The 17,509-nt window shown below is 37.1% G+C and overlaps 1 protein-coding gene across 5 annotated transcripts in view; it reads left to right on the forward strand.

The window, feature by feature from the left end:
* The window catches only part of ADK (adenosine kinase), a 440,503-nt gene that overhangs the window by 130,962 nt on the left and 292,032 nt on the right, over positions 1-17,509 (forward strand). For all 5 annotated transcript variants that reach the window (XM_040975998.1, XM_040975994.1, XM_040975995.1 and 2 more), the window contains one exon: positions 6,857-6,935. In XM_040975998.1, coding sequence (XP_040831932.1) covers positions 6,857-6,935 — 79 coding nt within the window. The remainder of the gene's footprint in view (positions 1-6,856; positions 6,936-17,509) is intronic.

The following is a 17,509-nucleotide window of genomic DNA, read 5'->3' on the forward strand; positions in this document are numbered from 1 at the left end:
ATGGTGTTTATGTACACAAATAACTGGAGTTAGAGATGTTAAAGACATGGGTATACAAATTGGTATTAGAAAATTACATTTTTAAAATTCCAGACATCAAAACTAAAATTTTCTTAACGGTTTTTTTTTTTATTGGAAAATAAGATTTACAGAGATAGTGGGAGTTCAGAGAGAAAGATCTTTCATCTGCTGGTTCATTCCCCAAGTGGCTGCAATGGCTGGAGCTGAGCCAGTCCAAAGCTCGGAGCCAGGAGCCTCCTCTTGTTTCTCAATTGGGTGCAGGGTCCCAAGGGTTTGGGCCATCCTAGACTGCTTTCCCAGGCCACAAGCAGGGAGCTGGATGGGAAGTGGAACAGCTGGGATTAGAACTGGCGCCCATATGGGAACCCAGTGCTTGCAAGGTGAGGATTTAGCATGGAGCCATTGTGTACCAGGCCCTCTGAAATGAAATTTAAACAAAGGTTGTTGACGTTTCTATTACAAATACAGAAAATTTTAAGTGGTTACTGTAACAAGATTGTACAGAATTTAAATGCCAGATGCCTATAACATTAATGAGATATATTAGAGAAATACCTAAAAAAATAGGCTGTGGAAAGTAGTGTGATAATGGCCAGATAATTTAATATTGGAAAGATATATCATTTTTCCCTGTTTACATAAATTGAATTAGTAAAAATCCCAGTCAAAAATCCTGACAAGCTGTGTTTTTGTGTTTGGCAGCTACCGACTAAAGACTAGTCAGGCAGTAGAGAAGAAACAGAAGGACACTTGTCCTTTATTAAGACTTAGAGTTCATTAGCAATTAAGACACCATGAAGAGTATATAGGGATAAATCAATGTGTTGGAATAAATAGTCCAGGCTTAGTCAGTATTGGTGATTTGAGTCATGCTAGTGTCCTCTTTTGAACTTTTTATTATGATTATTTGTTTAATTTAGTTGAGAGGCAGAAAGAGAGAAACAGAGGCAGTTTCCCTTGTGCTGTCTCACTCCACAGATACCTGAAACAGATCTAGGTCAGGCTGAAGATAGAAGCCCAGACTAAATCTGGGTCTCTCCCATGGGTGGCAGGGACTCAAATAGTTGGCTATCACCTGTTGCCTTGTTGGGTGTTCATTAGCAGGAATGGAATTGGAACTGGGACTCAAACCTATGCTGATTTCAGATGCTAAGTGGAATCTTAATCTGTTAATCACTTAACCACTGAGTCCTTTCTACTCTATTGTTTTTCTTTTCTTTCTTTATAAATTTAATAACGATTTGTTTGAAAGGCAGAGTTACAGAGAGAGGGAGTATTTACATCTCCTGGCTCATTCCTCAGATGGCTTCAGCTGCTTACCAGTACCAGTCTGATCTCCATCCTGTGTATGGGGATCAAGCACTTAGTGCACCTTCTGCTGTTTCCCCAGGGAGCATTAGTGGGGAGCTGGATTGGAAGTGGAGCAGCTGGGACTTAAGCAGGTACCCGGATGGGATGCCAGTGCTGCAGACAGTGGCTTGACCTGCTCTGCCAGAGTGCTGGCCACATCCTTTTTCTTAATCCAGCTAGGTTGTTATAAAAATGTTTCTTGTTTCAAAATTTTATTTTCTATAATGTTAAATTTACCAAAAAAAAGGCTCAAAGTATTTTTTTTCTAAGATGTTTTTATTTATTTTGAAAGAGTTCACAAAGGAGAATGAGAGCGTTGTGGATCTTCCATCTGCTGGTTCACCTACCAGGTTGCTGTAAGAGTACCGAATCAGTACAAAGCCAGGAATCAAGGAGCTTCATCCAGGGCTCCCGTGTTAATGGAAGGAGCCCAAACATTTAGCTTTCCTCTGCTGCTTTGCCCAGGAAATTGCTCCCATTATGAGATGTCTGGTTTTATCTGGTAGGCCACAATGCTGGCCTCAAACTCAAAATATTACAATTCAACATTATAATTCCTCTGCGTTTGCTCCAGAGAGGTTCAGATATTGTATTTAGCTTGGAATTTTAAGTCCAAACAATTAGGTTATGCCCTGTTTTCTTTAAAAAAAAAAAGTTGTTCAATAAGATAAAGACAAGGGCAAGCATTGTGTTGCAAAGGGTTCAGCTGGATACAATGCCAGTTTCCCATGTTTCAACACTGGTTCATATCTCTGCTGCTCTACGTCTGAACCAGCTAATGCACTGCTAATGCAGCTCTGAAAACAGGAGAGTGTGACCCAGGGGCTGCAGACCTGCCTCCCTAATTACAGCCAACAGTGTGATCTCCTAAGGGGTACCTTACGCAGGGTGCTGGGGGTAGGAGCCGCGTCTGGAGCATGAATCCAGGCACTCCCAAAAGGAATTCAGTCATCCCCAAATAGCGTCCTAACCACTCGCCTTAATTCTTTCCCTCTTCCTTCTCAAATTAACAAATGTAGGCTGTGTCTGCCTATGGCACTGGAATGCTTTTTCAGAACACTGGTTCAAGTCCCTGCTGCTCTGCTTCTGATTTCACTTTCTGCCGTGGTGTCTGGGAAAATAGCAGAGGGTGGTTCAAATTCTTGGGTCTCTTGTGCCCACATAGGAGGCCTGAATGGTGTACTGGGCTCCTGATTTAGGCCTGGAGCAGTTCCAGCAATTAAAGCCATTTGCGGAGTGATCCAGTAGATTTCTCTTTCTTTCTGTTGCTTTGTTGGTTAACCTGAAAGGTTATCTGAAAACTATTTGGAATATAATTGAAAAACTTTTGAAAGATTATTTGAAAATAAATGAGTCTTTGAAAAAAAACTGTATACTATGTCAGTTAACTATTCCAGAGGATGAACAACACTTAGGACTTTTGTTCTTTTACTTTCGTCATCTCGTTATTCCATAATATTTTAATTGTAATGATTGATTTATCATTAAGAGCATTAATTGATTTGAGATGCTCCATGAGTTCTTCTACATGACAGGAAAGGACTTAAATTTTTTCACTTTGATTTTTGTTCTCTTCAACCTTCAAAGCTGTTTGTAATTTTAAAAATCTTGTGTTGTAGGTGTAATCACATATTTTCGTTTCATCTTTACATAGATATTTAAAAATGTATTTACTTATTTTTACTGGAAAGTCAGATTTACATAGAGGAGAGTCAGAAAGATCCTTCATCCTCTGGCTCACTCCCCAAGTTGTTGCAACAGCTAAAGCTGAGCCAATCTGAGACCAGGAGCTTCTTCTGGTTCTCCCATGTGGGTGCAGGTTCCCGAGGTTTTGAGCCATTCTCTGCTGCTTTAGCAGGCCCCAAGAGCGAGCTGGAAGGGAAGTGGAGCAGCTGGGACATGAACTGGCACTAATATGGGATGTTGGTGCATGCAAGGCAAGAATATAGCCACTAGGCCTTTGTAGTGGGCCCTACATAGATAATTAAATCTGAAAAACAAGTTAAACTCATTATTGAATAATTAGATGAATTACTTAGATGAATTAGATGAATAAAATGAATGAATTAGATGAATGAATTAATGAATAAATTAGATGAATAAGACCAAGTAATTCAATTGACTTCATAGAGGAAATGTAGTCCTTTATTAAAAATTTTGATACTTTGTGAAATTTTACCTGTAATAAGATACATCAAATACTGTAAAATTCTGGCTGCTTTTTGGATTTATATACTATATTCCCTCCTGTGCCAGCTTTCTTCTGTTTCTTTTAATTGATTCCCACTCTTAGTAAATATTTTTCACATCCTATAAATGATTGGAAAATAATCATTAGATGAATGATTATATAGCATCTGAAATCAGCATAGGTTTGAGTCCCAGTTCCAATTCCATTCCTGCTAATGAACATCCATTACCTTTTTCTTCCCATTACCTTTTTGTATCCTGTATTTTTGAAGAAGGTTGGTATTCAGTTTCTACTCCTTTTTAGACGATTAATAATTCTTCCTTTTGGAGCTTTTGGAGGTTTTCTCTTTGTATATGGGATTTAACAAGATTTGTCCAGGTGTGTGCTGCATTTTCTCCTCTTTGTAAATGCTTGGTGTTAGGAGCAATCTGAAGATTATATTCTTTTTTTTTTAATTAATTTTTTTCTCTAGTATTTATTTTTGACCTCTCACTATCCCTGTTCTCCCATTCTGTAATTCCTATTATGAGTCTTGTATTCTCTGGGAATTCTGAATCCCTCTTCATTTTTCTTTCATATTTTCTGTCACATAAATTTTCCATCTTCTTTCTTGGTGTTTGCCTTAACTTTGGCTTTTCTATTTGTTGTCTCAATCTTCATTCACACCTGTTGCTTCAGCCATCCATTCAAATGCCAATTTCTTTTTAAAAATTTCAGCTGTGGTAAAGTAAATTAAGATGCACTGTGATGTGACAGGTTATTGCCACAAGCATCCCATGTGAAAACTGCTTTGAGTCCTGGTACTCCATTCCCGTGCTTCTGGTGGATGAAAGCAGTGCAATATGGCCCAAGTCCTTGGGATCCTGTGCTCGTCTGGGAGATGTGAAAGAGGCTTCTGGCTCCCAGCTTCAGATCAGTCGACTTGTGTCCTTTGCCCCCATTTGTGGGAGTGAACCAGTAATGGAAGACCTTTTCTCTCTGTTTCTTTTCTTCTCTCCTTATTTATTTGAGAGACCCAGAGAAAAAGAAGGAGGGATTGAGAAAGAAATATGCTGATTTGCTTCTTAAGTGCCCAAAATAGCTATGTTAGAGCCAGGTTGAAGCCAGAAGGCAGAGAATGGCAGGAGCCAGAGATTGTAGGCCTGCTTCCACATTTTCCTGGTGTGTCGGCAGAAGCTGTATTGGAAGCAGTATAGCTGGGATTTGAACTGCTACATGGGACATGCTGGCATGCTTCAAGGCTGACTCTAGGAGTCCCTTTTGAGTCCTCCACTCCACTTGTGTGTGTATACCCAGGATAAATGAAAATGGATACACACAAATTTCTACATGAATGTTCATAGTGACTTTTCATATAGTAGACAAAGGTTAGAAGTAACACTGCCGTTCATTGAGAGACAAGTGGATAAACTAAATGTGATCTATTCACATGAGGCAAAAAGATTTGACCACAAAAAGGAATCATATGTTGCTACATGGATATTTATGAAATGTGAAATGTTGCACTACTTGAAAGGATCCAGTCACTAAAGGTTATATAATATTGACTCCTCTTAGTAAATTGTCCAGAATAAGCAAAAATACACAGTAAGAAAATAGATTGATTAATGGTTGTTTAAGGGAAGATAGCTGGAGAATATGAGGTTTTATTTTTGTTTAAATTGCTTGTGTTGGTGATTGTACAACTATGAATACAATTCAGACAGTTGGGTTGTATGCTTTAAATGGATTAATTGTGTGGTATGAAAATGACCATCTTAATAAATTTGTTGCCAAGTTTTTTAAAAAGTAGAGAAGCGAAAAAGGGTAGGGAGATAGGGAGACTTGCCAAAGGAAGGCTTTACCATGACAGATGGGCACACTTAAATGTTACTTTTGTGGTTAAGCTGGAAGTGGTTGGGTAATTACTCTGGTTTTCCAAATCCAGTGCTTAAAGTAATTGCCCTTCCTTTATTGTGCCTCTTATCATTGCTTCGTGAATTCTGTTAGATTTATTTTCTAACAACCTAGGATTTGTTTTTTCTCGATTTTGTAGTCTGTTTGCATCAACATACCTTGCTTTGTGATGATGATATGATTTTGTTCATTTCTAAATACATAAAATGTGATTTTGATATTTCCATAAGATAAGATAGATGGAGGAAATGTGCTTCATCATTAATCTTGAAGTATGAGATACTATAATTTTCATATGTCTTGAACTATATAGAAAATTTTTTTTTAAGATTTATTTATTTTTATTGCAAAGTCAGATATAAAGAGAGGAAGAGAAACAGGGAGGGAGATACTCTGTCCATTGACTCATTCCCCACGTGACTGCAATGGGTAGAGCTGAGCCGATCCGAAGCCAGGATCCAGGAGCTTCTTTCAGGTCTCCCACATGGGTGTATGGTCCCAAAGCTTTGGGCCATCTTAGGCTGCTTTCCTAGGACACAAGCAGGGAGCTGGATGGGAAGCAGGATCACTGAGATTAGAACCAGTGCCCATATGGAATCTCACAATGCAAGGCAAGGACTTTAGCCACTAGGCTACCACGACAGGCTCAAAATTGTTACTTTTAAGAAAAATTTTAGTTTCTGTGGGAAACTTTGTCAATTGCCTGGAATGAAAAGAAAAACATTGAATTGGTGTAAGAAATGAGTAATTGGGCCCGGCGCTATGGCGCAGTGGTTAAGGTCCTCACCTTGAACGTGCTTGGGATCCCTGGCGGCCCTGCTTCCTATCCAGCTCCCTGCTTGTGGCCTGGGAAAGCAGTCAAGGATGGCCCAAAGGTTTATGACCCTGCACCTGCGTGGGAGACCCGGGAGAGGCTCCTGGCTTTGGATTGACATAGCATTGGCTGTTGTGCTCTCTTGGAATGAATCATCGGACGGAAGATCTTTGTCTCTGTCTCTCCTCTCTGTATATCTGCCTTTCAAATAAAAAATTTTTAAAAAATAAAAAAAAATGAGTAATTGTGAGACTTAAATTCTGATTTTGGCTCACTGATTTGATGTATAGGAACTGTCTTTTTGCAATTTAAAATTTTTTATTTCCTGTTTAGGGAAGTAGTCGTAAACTATGATAATTCTGTGTGTTTAAAATTTTCACAGTTATATATTAGTGAATTATATGTTTTTCAAGTTTGGAAATTTAGTATGTTCATCATATAGTATCTTAATTTATTTTGAAATATTCAACTCAATGTAATCCAATGATTTCATTAAGTATGCTTTAAAATACTTCTGGCTAGCAAAACTGCAATTAGACAACTGACAGATGTTAACTCATTTTTCTCCTTTGATTTCTTTATAGGTTTGATGAACTTGTAAAGAAATTCAAGGTGGAGTATCATGCTGGTGGCTCTACCCAGAATTCAATTAAAGTGGCTCAGGTTGGTTAATTATTTTAAAAACAAAAAAGATTAAAAAATGATGATCTTTTATAATTGTCCCAGTCTTCATTTTGTTATTATTTTAATGGCCAGTTCTACAGTTTATAGTAAACTTGATTATCTTTTAATATTTATTTTGCATTTGCTTTTTTCTGAATTATTTGTGTTGTTGCACTAGCTTATAATTTTCCATGTTACTGATTTGTTGAAATTGTAATACCTGTGGATAATATTCCTTCTTAATTATGAAAGTATGTTTTGTTATTTTTCTTTGCTTGTATATTTTCTATATCTTATGCTGTTCTTAAACCATTAAATCCTCATTTTCAATTTTGTAATATTTTAGTAATACACTATTTTTATTTCATAGTTACCATAAGTGATATTTTTGTTATTCAATTTAAATATTCATAGGTGTCCTCATAAAAGACAATATGACATTGGGTTAATGTAACCTTTACTACCTTAATGTAATTAAACCCTATAGCGTATGCTGTTTTTACAGTGTTTAATGCCATCCTACTATAAACTTCTACACATTCCTTTTATGTTATACAAAAATATTAGAATATGCACAATTTTACCAAAATATATTTTGGTCTACGTATCTCTATATACATTTTTTATGCATCAAAATATGTATATACGGGCCCATATATAATATACATGTATGTTTATGTTTACACATATGGACATGTTTATGTTTAAGTTTGAATAAATGTTTTCATTTGCCTATTTGTGCCAACATCCATATTTTCAAACGAGTAATTGAACAAACACAGTTCACTTCCATTCTTGGAGTCGGCCATCTAATCTAATCTTGAGTGAAAGTTTTAGCACTTCTAGTTAAATTTATGAATTTTAAAGATATGCAGAAACTTTCTGTACCTCTGATTCTTATCTCTGCTGTTTGAAAGCTAGCTGCAATCCCCCTTACTGCTCCCATAGGTCAGTTCTGAGGGACTTGAGTCATTTGGCTTTTTCTGTGATTAATGCTTTCCCTTTGAATTCTAATTAACTTCAAGGACTAGAGAAGTGGAAAATTGCCAAATAAAATCCAGACGACTTTTCTTCTTTTGAAATAACTCTTAGTTGATTTAGACATACTGGCTAAGAATTCCACATACTTACGCGGCTCAAATTTACTCTTGACATGAAAATATTTTAAGGTATAAAAATTCATGTTTAAGAAAGTGTTTATTAGGAGGTAGCCTGAGGGGTAGAGCTTGGAGTTTGACAGTTGACTTGCATTGTTTTGTTTTTGTTTTTGTTCTTGCTGTTTTTTAAAACAATCTGCATCTCACTTTGTAACCTCAGGTTAATATAAAAAAGGTTATTTACTTTCTCATTAAATATCGCAGTTGGTCTGCTAAAGCTGCTATGATAGAATACCACAAATTAAGTGACTTAAACAACAGGAATATACTTCCTTACAGTTATGTAAGCTAAAGCTCCAAGAATGTGGTGCTGTCTGGATAGTTTTCTTATGTACTCTGCTTTCTGGCTTATGAGCAGCTGTGTTCTTGTAGTGCTCCTGCATTGCCTTTCTTCTGTACACATCTGGAGGTAAAGCTCTGGTGATTCTTCCCTCTTCTGACGAGGATACTGGTTCTACTGATTATGGCCCCATCCTTATGACTCCAAACCTTCGTGAAATATGGAATTAAAAGATATAAAGTTATCATGGTATAACAATTTTGAAAGCTTGCATGAAGTCTTCAAAATATTTATAGAATATGCATATCATGTAAAAGTATTCATAGACTTCAGGTTTTTTACACTAAAATAATCTTTAAAATGTTTTTGAATTTCTGTGAGAGGCAGACAGAGCCAGGCATTCAGACACAGCCTTATTCTGCTTATTCAACTGTTATATGCTTGTCATTGTACTAAGTAGTAGCTGGTAATTTAAGGCCGTTTTGCCTGAATATTAAACTTAATGTGAAAATTATTTAGTCTGGGGCGATCAATCCTGAAAATAGCCATGATCATTTGCTATGGGTTAAATACAAAAGAATATTGTGGTTAAGTGTAACATTTTCTAAAAGTCTAGGGAAATTCACTGGAAAAGAGGTAACTAAGACTGCTTACCAGAGAGGGTAGATTGTGTGTAAGGGCGGGGATTGAAGGGAATTCAGGTTTGGGCTGTTCTATTATCCATTAAACTGTTCAATCTAGGAAATGACTAAATTCTACATTTCATTTTCTGTACCACTAGAGAACACAGATAATAAATAAGGAATTTTTAACTTATGGTCAAAAATGATCCACTGGTGTGTAACCTGTACATTGTTTTTAAAAGTTTTTAAAAATTATCAGACCCAGCATGGTAGCCTAGAGGCTTAAGTCCTTGCCTTGAATGTGCTGGGATCCAATGTGGGCACAGATTCTACCCCTGGTGGCCCAGCTTCCCATCCAGCTCCCTGCTTGTAGCCTAGGATAGCAGTTGAGGACGGCATAAAGCCTTGGGCCCCTACTCCCATGTGGAGACCTGGAAGAGGCTTCAGGCTCCTGGCTTCATATTGGCTCAGCTTCAGTTGTTCTGGTCACTTGGGGAGTGAATCACCAGACCGAAGATCTTCTTTTTGTCTCTCTTCCTCTCTGTATATCTGACTTTCCAATAAAAATAAGTAAGTTTTCAAAAAAAAGTTTTTCAAGAGTATTAACAATTGATTTTCAAAATATAAATGTATGTTTATATTTTGTAAAAACAGGAGGTTTTGCTTCTTTGTGGAGGCATGTCAGGACCTGAATTTTGAAGTAAAATTTCCCAATTAGGCTAAGGACAGGCTTCCACTTTGAGTAGGTCATGCTTTCTCATTTGCCACATACTGTATACTGTTTATTATTTTCTCAAGTTTGGGTAAGTCTCCCCTGCTTGCCCAAGAATGTGTTGTTTTTAGTAATGAAAGCCTCAAAATCTGGGAAACCCCATCCCTGTGCACTTACTTTAATGATGGATGAAGGAGTTGGCAAAGTAAGAATGTCCACAAAATTAGAGCTGAATGCAGCACAATTGCAGTGTCAGTGTGGTATATTCATTCCTATGACCTCTGATACTGTGATCCGTGATTTGTGGTTTACAACAATGATCATGCATTGTTCCCTCACTGGAAGTGAAGCGAATTAGGCATGTGTGGTAGGGAAAGTAACAGTCTCCCTAGATGCCCATGTCTTAAGTTTGGAACTTGTGAATATGCCTATGTACCATCAGAACCATGCAGATTTGATTAAGATTATGCTTGCTAAAATGTGGAAATGATTCTGGCAGATTGGGATCAACCTAATCACATGCAGACATTAAAGTATATGAAAAAGGAAGACAAATGGATCCAAAATGTTCAGGCATGAAAATAAAATAACTGCTAGACTTGCAGATAGAAGAAGGAGCAATGAGAGTAGTATCTAGTCATTGAAATGCCCTGAGTTGGCAGCAAGAAAATGGGCAGTGACATCAATTTCAGGACTGCTAGGAACTTAATTTAGATAGTAGCCTGAATTACTAAGCAGGAAGTTCTTCCTTTAAATCCTCCCAAGAGGCTAGCAGTCTTGCTGCCACCTTGATTTTTAGTTCACTGACACCCGTGTCACATTTTGACTATAAATATAACAAATCTGTATTGTTCAGGTGGTAGAGTTTTTGTTAAGAAGCTTCAGCAGCAATAGAAGACTGGTATAGTATGCAGCTTCATGCTCTAACTGTGATGGTTTAGTTATTCCTTATCAAGTGAATGTGAACTGTGTACCTAGATGAACTGATTTATTTTTTAACCCCAAATATTATAATTATGATAAGTTCAGATAATCAAGGGAAATTACAGTATAATATTAATACAAATTTTAGTATAATAATAATGGATAGTGTAGTATCAGCACCACTGTAACACTCATTGCCAAAAAGAAGTCCCTGTGAGTATAATGTTTTAATGATTTGAACTCATGTAGCTATATTGTATGCAGAAAATAATTTGGAATGGGACATTTTAGAGAAGGGAATATAAAAACAAATATGAGGAATAATAGGAGATTACTTTTCAATTAGTTATTACTTAGTTGCCCAAAAGGGTAATAAATTTCATTTGAAAATAGTGATGTCTGACTTCACCTTGTCATAACATACAAATGAGCATACATTGCCATATTGTGCCTTTGGTTGATCAATGAAAATAGATTAAAATACATTTCCTCAATCAGAAGTTTCCCCTCTAGTAACCTGTGGGAGGCTCAGAGGATGCTATTGGATAATAGTTATATTGACTTTGTATGGCCTCCCTCATGGTTGTCCCTCTGTGCATATGCACTCCTGATATCTCTCTGTGTCCTCATTTCCTCTGCTGCTAAGGTGACCAGTCACACTGGGTCGGGTCCTACTGCAGTAGATTGAATAACGTAATTGGTTGATGGGCTATTTTTCCAGATACAAGGTACTTTTGAAAAGTTGGTAGGGAATGGAATTAAGTTTGTTTAGCTTGGTGCTTCCTCTTCAAAAAAATTGAGATCTATGCACGGTTTTTCCATAGTGCATGTTTTCCTTGAATTTTCTTTTAAGAAAAACTATGTATATGAAGGGCACAGAGACAGGAATCTTCTATCGACTGTTTCTCCCTAGAAATGGCTATAGCAGCTAGAACTGGCTAAGCTAAAGGCAGAAGGCAGGCACTCTGTCTGGGTCTCCTGTATGGATAGCAGTTGTTGAGGATCTTGTGTGTGTGTGTGAGAGAGAGAGAGGGAGAGAGAATTTTCTCTTGCTCTTTTATGTATAGGTTGATATTTATCATTTTATACCTCTATTTTTCTGTTTTTTTTTCTATTTCTCCTGTAATTGAGCATGTTGTTATACTGTTGTTTCTGTTATTTGGTACTGTCATCTCCAACAGTATGCGTCATAATTACCTATTGTAGCTACCACTATGCATACTTTATAAATCTGGTACGAGTGTTTCTTAAAAATTCTTAAATTTTTCTGAGACGTTGATCACTGTAGACCGAAGGTCCATTTTTTCATATTTTCCTGCATTGAAGCTATGGGTTTATTAGCTGTAATCTACTTCATTTATTTATATTACCTACGTGTAGCCCTCATTTTATACTATATGCCATCTCAGTCATTAGCTTATGAGCAATATAAGGCAGCATTCTTATGTATATATTTCTATTTTATTTGGATGCCAGGGTAATATCTTCCATCTAGAACTTCACTCCTGAAGTGCCCACGCTAACCAGGTTGCGCCAGGCTACAATCTGGGTCTCCCATGTATATGGTGAAGACTAGTGCTTAACCATCATTGCTGGCTCCTAGAAGCTGAGTTTGAGTGTTAGTAGGAACAAGGCTCTTCCATCTGGTATGTGGGCATCCTAATCAGTGTAGTAACCACTGTGCCAAAATGCCAAAGCTTTCTTTGGTCTTCATTTTAATACTACTAAAAAACAACATCCTGCACGATGGCTCAGTGGGTAAATACTCGCCTCACACAAGCCAGGATCTTATATAGGCACCGGTTTGTATACTGGCTGCTCCCTTCCAGCTTCCTGGTTGTGACCTAGGAAAACAGTCTAGGTCAGCCCAAACTTGGGACTCTGCACCCACGTGGGAGACCTGGAAGAAACTCTGGGCTCCTGGCTTCGGATTAGCTCAGCTCTGGCTGTTGCAGCCACTTGGGGAGTGAATCAAGAGATACACAGAAGATCCTTCTCTCTGTCTCTGCTTCTCTCTGAAAATCTGCCTGTTTAATAAAAATAAATAATGATACTAAAAATTATTATGTTGGATTAAAGAAAGCAGAATTAGATTGCACGTGATATGATTGGTGCAGCATGTTCTTGTTGGAGATTTTTCTTTTGTCCTTAAAGTACTTCAGTTTTCACTTTCCTAAATCTCAGAGATTTTGAATAGTGTTTTCCACACCCTTTGCACTTCTCCAATTTTACAAGAACTGGAGATTTTCAGAGTCAAGTAACCATCGTTTTAAAAATAGTTCTCAGCATATGGATTCTGTCATACTTTCTCAGGACCACGCTTCCCTTCATACTGATTTTCTTTATTTCTTGGCAGTGTGTGATAATATTTGGCTTGCAAAGTTTTTCAAAAACCCACTGAACTGCAGGAGGTATTTCTTTACTGTTTTAAGTTATGTAAATTCACCTATTTTTAAGCTTCCTGCAAATTGAATTTTTGTTTTTTTTTTCTAATATTTGGTATTAGTGGTTAAAATGTTGGTTTTGTTTATACTCTGGGAACTTGATCAAACCTTTTAATCTTCGTATCTTTATTAATCAAAATGTAAGCAGATAATCTTTGGAATAGACTATTCTCCCCGTCATTGGTAAAGCATCGAAGGTTTAGGAATTTTTATGTCATTCAGTGATAAAGGATAAGCATTTCCTATCTCCTTAGTAGCTCCCATTTTTTAAGATACAGTGAGGCTTTTTTTTTTTTTACTGAAGCATGAATCTTTGTGTAAAGTAACAGTTCTTAGTTTAATATAGGGAAATAATTTTATATAATTAACTAAATTTACACATTTCCGTGCCAAATCGCCCTTTCTCCTTTGTTTTTCTTTTGGTGGTAGAGGTGAGATTAGGTTTCTGATTACAGGGTTTCTTTCTAATTACAAATATAAAACCAGGAGTAGTGGTTTTGAATGTTTTCACATAAGCTTTCAATGATTACTTTGGTATCTTTTCCAACAACCACTCTTCTTTCCTGTGTCATAATTCTCATTGACAGCATCTTCGAGTTTATTTCTCTCCTAGTTTAACTAAGCCTCTATATGTGTATTTGATTTTTAGTAAAATTTTAGTCATTTTTTAGTTAAGTTTTGAGAGTGCTTTCTAAATTGCCAGTAGATTTATAATTTCAAACATAAATTACATCTCAAAAGAATACTTTTGTTTTTAATACAGAATATTCATGTAACAAGTCAGTTTTCAGAATTATGTTTATTTGATGGTATTCCCAGGTCATTTGTATAGAAAGCTCCTAGACATTAATATGAAATAAGCTTAAAAGGAATTATTTTTGAATGAAATAGAAACACACTGAACTAAACATTAAAAAGCTCATGTGAAGAACTTTTGCAGCATTTTTAACTAATATTATTTAGAAGCTAAAAAGATTTCAATCAAAAGGTTCATCACTTCTTTTTGCAGATGCTAGTTTTGAAAAATGGTTAAACTCTGGTGTATGCTTAAATAAGAAACGGATTGGATTGTGATTACATATGAAGGGCTACACTATTGTAACAAAATGGGAAAATCTGACAGGGGTGGGAGTTTGGGGGGGGAATCCCAGTTCTATAAAAATGTACCACATAATTCAAAATTCAAAATAAAAATATTGAAAAAAAGAAAAATGGTTAACCTCTGGTTTTAATGTTTTAAAAATATTCCCAGTTGGTTGTCTTTTTTTTTTTTTATGATGGGGGCTACTTCTAAGAAAACTAGTAAGAGGTTAAAAGGTTTTTTACACTCTCCATCTGAGAATCTGGGAGCAGTCCAGACCACTTAGACTTTTTTTCTCTTAGATTTTAATGGAGGAGATGACATTGGAATGATCAAAGACACATCTCTGTTTTAATGCCTTTCACCTGCAGCAGTTGTAAAACTATCAGTAAGACAGATATGTTTGTAAATATCAGAATAGGATGTGGCAAATGATAACAGTCCTGTTAAATTTCCTCATTATTAACAAGGAGGTGCCCGATAATGCCAATTTTTGTGTTAATGAACATTTTTGTAGAGTTGGCTATTCAAATTTTGGTTTCTCTTCTTTATTTACTTAAAAAATTTTAATTGTGCATTTTATTTGAAAGGCCAAACATAAATGTCTTCCACCTACTCATTGGCCTGCCAACCCCCCTCTCCCAGACGCCTGCAACAATCAGTGTCAGGGCCAGACTGAAGCCAGGAGCCCAGTGTTCTGTACAGGACTCCCAAGTGGGTCGCAGGGGGCTGTGTACGCAAGCCATCCTATGCTGCCTCCTTTGTCACACTATCAAGTATCTGCATCTCGAGTGCACCCAGAAATCTAAGCATTGTGGGAAGTACTGAGCCAAATGCTTGCCACATACACACCCCACCAAACCACAAACAAGTAGAACCCTCCAGCAGGTCAGATAAGGAGTTTGATTCTTTTTACTCACTTATGCTCCCAAATATCCACAACCAGGAGCCCAATCCTCAGTCTGGATCTTGTACTGGGCTAACATGGACCGACGTACTTGAGCCTTCTCCTGCTGCCTCCCAGAATGTCCATTACTGAGCAGGGAGATCAGAAGCCTGGTGAAAGAAGAAATAGCAGTAATAATCAAATCAAGTCTGATATATCAGAAACTAAGAACACAGTAGAGCAAACTAAAAATGCAGTGGAGAGTCTCAACAATAGAATGAATGAGGCAGAAGAAAGAATTTCAGAAATAGAAGATATTTCCTGTCACCATAAAGAAACAGTCAAAAAGCTGAAAGCAGAGCTGGGTCAAGCTAACAAAAGTATCCAAGAATTAAAACAAGTGATTAAAGGGCCAACATAAGAGTTATGGGAGTTCCAGAAGGTGCAAAAAGAGAAGTTGGGATTAAAAGTGTATTCAATGAAATAATAAAGGAAAACTTCCCTAATCTGACCAAAGAGTTGGAAAACAATATACAGCAGGGCTGCCGAACTCCCAACAGAGTTGATCAAAAACAAACTTCACCACGACACATAAAAATCAAGCTCTCTTCAGCTGAACAAAAAGAAAAAATCCTTAAATGTGCACATGAAAAAAATTAAGTGACATATCCAAATCAAACTCGCAGCTGACCTTTCAGAGCAAACACTACAGGCCAGAAGAGAATGGAGTGACATATTCCAGATTCTAAAAGAGAAAATTTTTCAGCCAGAATAACTTATCCTGCAAAGCTCTCCTTATTTAAGAGACTATTGGAGGGCCCGGCGCGATGGCGCAGTGGTTAAGGTCCTCGCCTTGTACGCCCCCGGGATCCCATATGGGTGCCGGTTCTAATCACAGCGGCCTGCCTCTCATCCAACTCCCTGCTTGTGGCCTAGGAAAGCAGTCGAGGACGGCCCAAAGCTTTGGGACCCTGCACCCGCGTGTGAGACCCGGAAGAGGCTCCTGGCTTCGGATCGGCATAGCATCAGCCTTTGCGCTCACTTGGGGAGTGAGTCATCAGACGGAAGATCTTCGTCTCTGTCTCTCCTCTCTGTGTATCTGCCTTTCCAATAAAAATAAAATAAATCTTTAAAAACAAAAGAGAGACTATTGGAACTCATAAGAAACTTTGGCAGAGTAGCAGAATACAAATTTAATGAACACAAATCGATGGCACTAGTGTACGTAAATAATTCCATGGATGTGAAAGAAATTGTAAGTACAGTCTGCTTTAAAATAGAGGAGATGAGTCTTAAATACCTAGGAATTAAGCTAACTAAATATGTGAAAGACCTGTATGATGGAAACTATAAATCATTTAAAAAGGAAATTGAAGATCTTGAAAAGTAGAGAACCTTACCATGTTCCTGGATTAGCAGGATCAACATTATCAAAATGACCATATTACCAAAAGCAATATACAGATTCAATGCAATCCCAATCAAAATCCCAACAACATTCGTCTCAGAAATAGAAAAGTTGATACAAAACTTCATCTGGAATCACGAAAGACCACAAATAGCTAAAGCTATCCTGAAAAATAGAAATCAAGCTGGAGGAATCACAATTCCAGACCTCAAGACATACTATAGAGCAGTGGTAATCAAAACAGTCTAGCACTGGTACAGAAACAGTGAAGATGGTCAGTGGAACAGAATAGAAACACCAGATGGGATCCCACACATGTATAGTCAACTAATCTTTGACAAGAAAACTGGAAACAATCCCGGCAAAAATCCAAGCAAATACTGTTGGGACAACTGGATAGCAGCATGCAGAATTATATGAAACTTAGCTCTAAATGGATCAAGGACCTAAATCTACACCTGGAAACCATCAAACTATTAAAGGAAAGCATAGGAAGCACACTCCAAGATACAGGGACAGGGAAAGACTTCTTAGAAAAGATGCCAAAAGCACAGTCAGTCAAAGCCAAAATGAACAAATTGGACTACATCAAACTAAAAAGCTTCTGTATAGCAAAGGAAACAATTAACAAAATGAAGAAACAACCAACAGAATTGGAGAAAATTTTGGTATACTACACAAGTGATAGGGGACTAATATCGAGGATTTACAAAGAGCTTCAGAAGCCCAGGGACAGCATTTGTCCTTACTAAGAAAGAGAGCTTCCATAAGAAATGCTGTACATGATGTGACTCAGGTGACTCACTGTCACCAATGTCCTGCTTTTTCCTTATGGCTTGGAATTTGGATTCAGACACTTTTCTCTCTGTATCAATTATGTATTCATTTATATTTATTTAACTGAGAGTTAAACTTAGCTTTTTTATGCAAAACACTCTCATTTGTATATTAATTTGTTCCTTACCAATTAAATTGTTTTGCATAACTATAGGCTTTATTTTTTTTAAAAGATAAAGATAGATTTATTTATTTGCAAAGCAGAATTCCTGCTAAGTCTGT

Source organism: Ochotona curzoniae, unplaced genomic scaffold (genome assembly GCF_017591425.1).
Source record: "Ochotona curzoniae isolate NIBS_2020 unplaced genomic scaffold, NIBS_Ocur_1.0 contig_2692, whole genome shotgun sequence".
NCBI lineage: Eukaryota > Metazoa > Chordata > Mammalia > Lagomorpha > Ochotonidae > Ochotona > Ochotona curzoniae.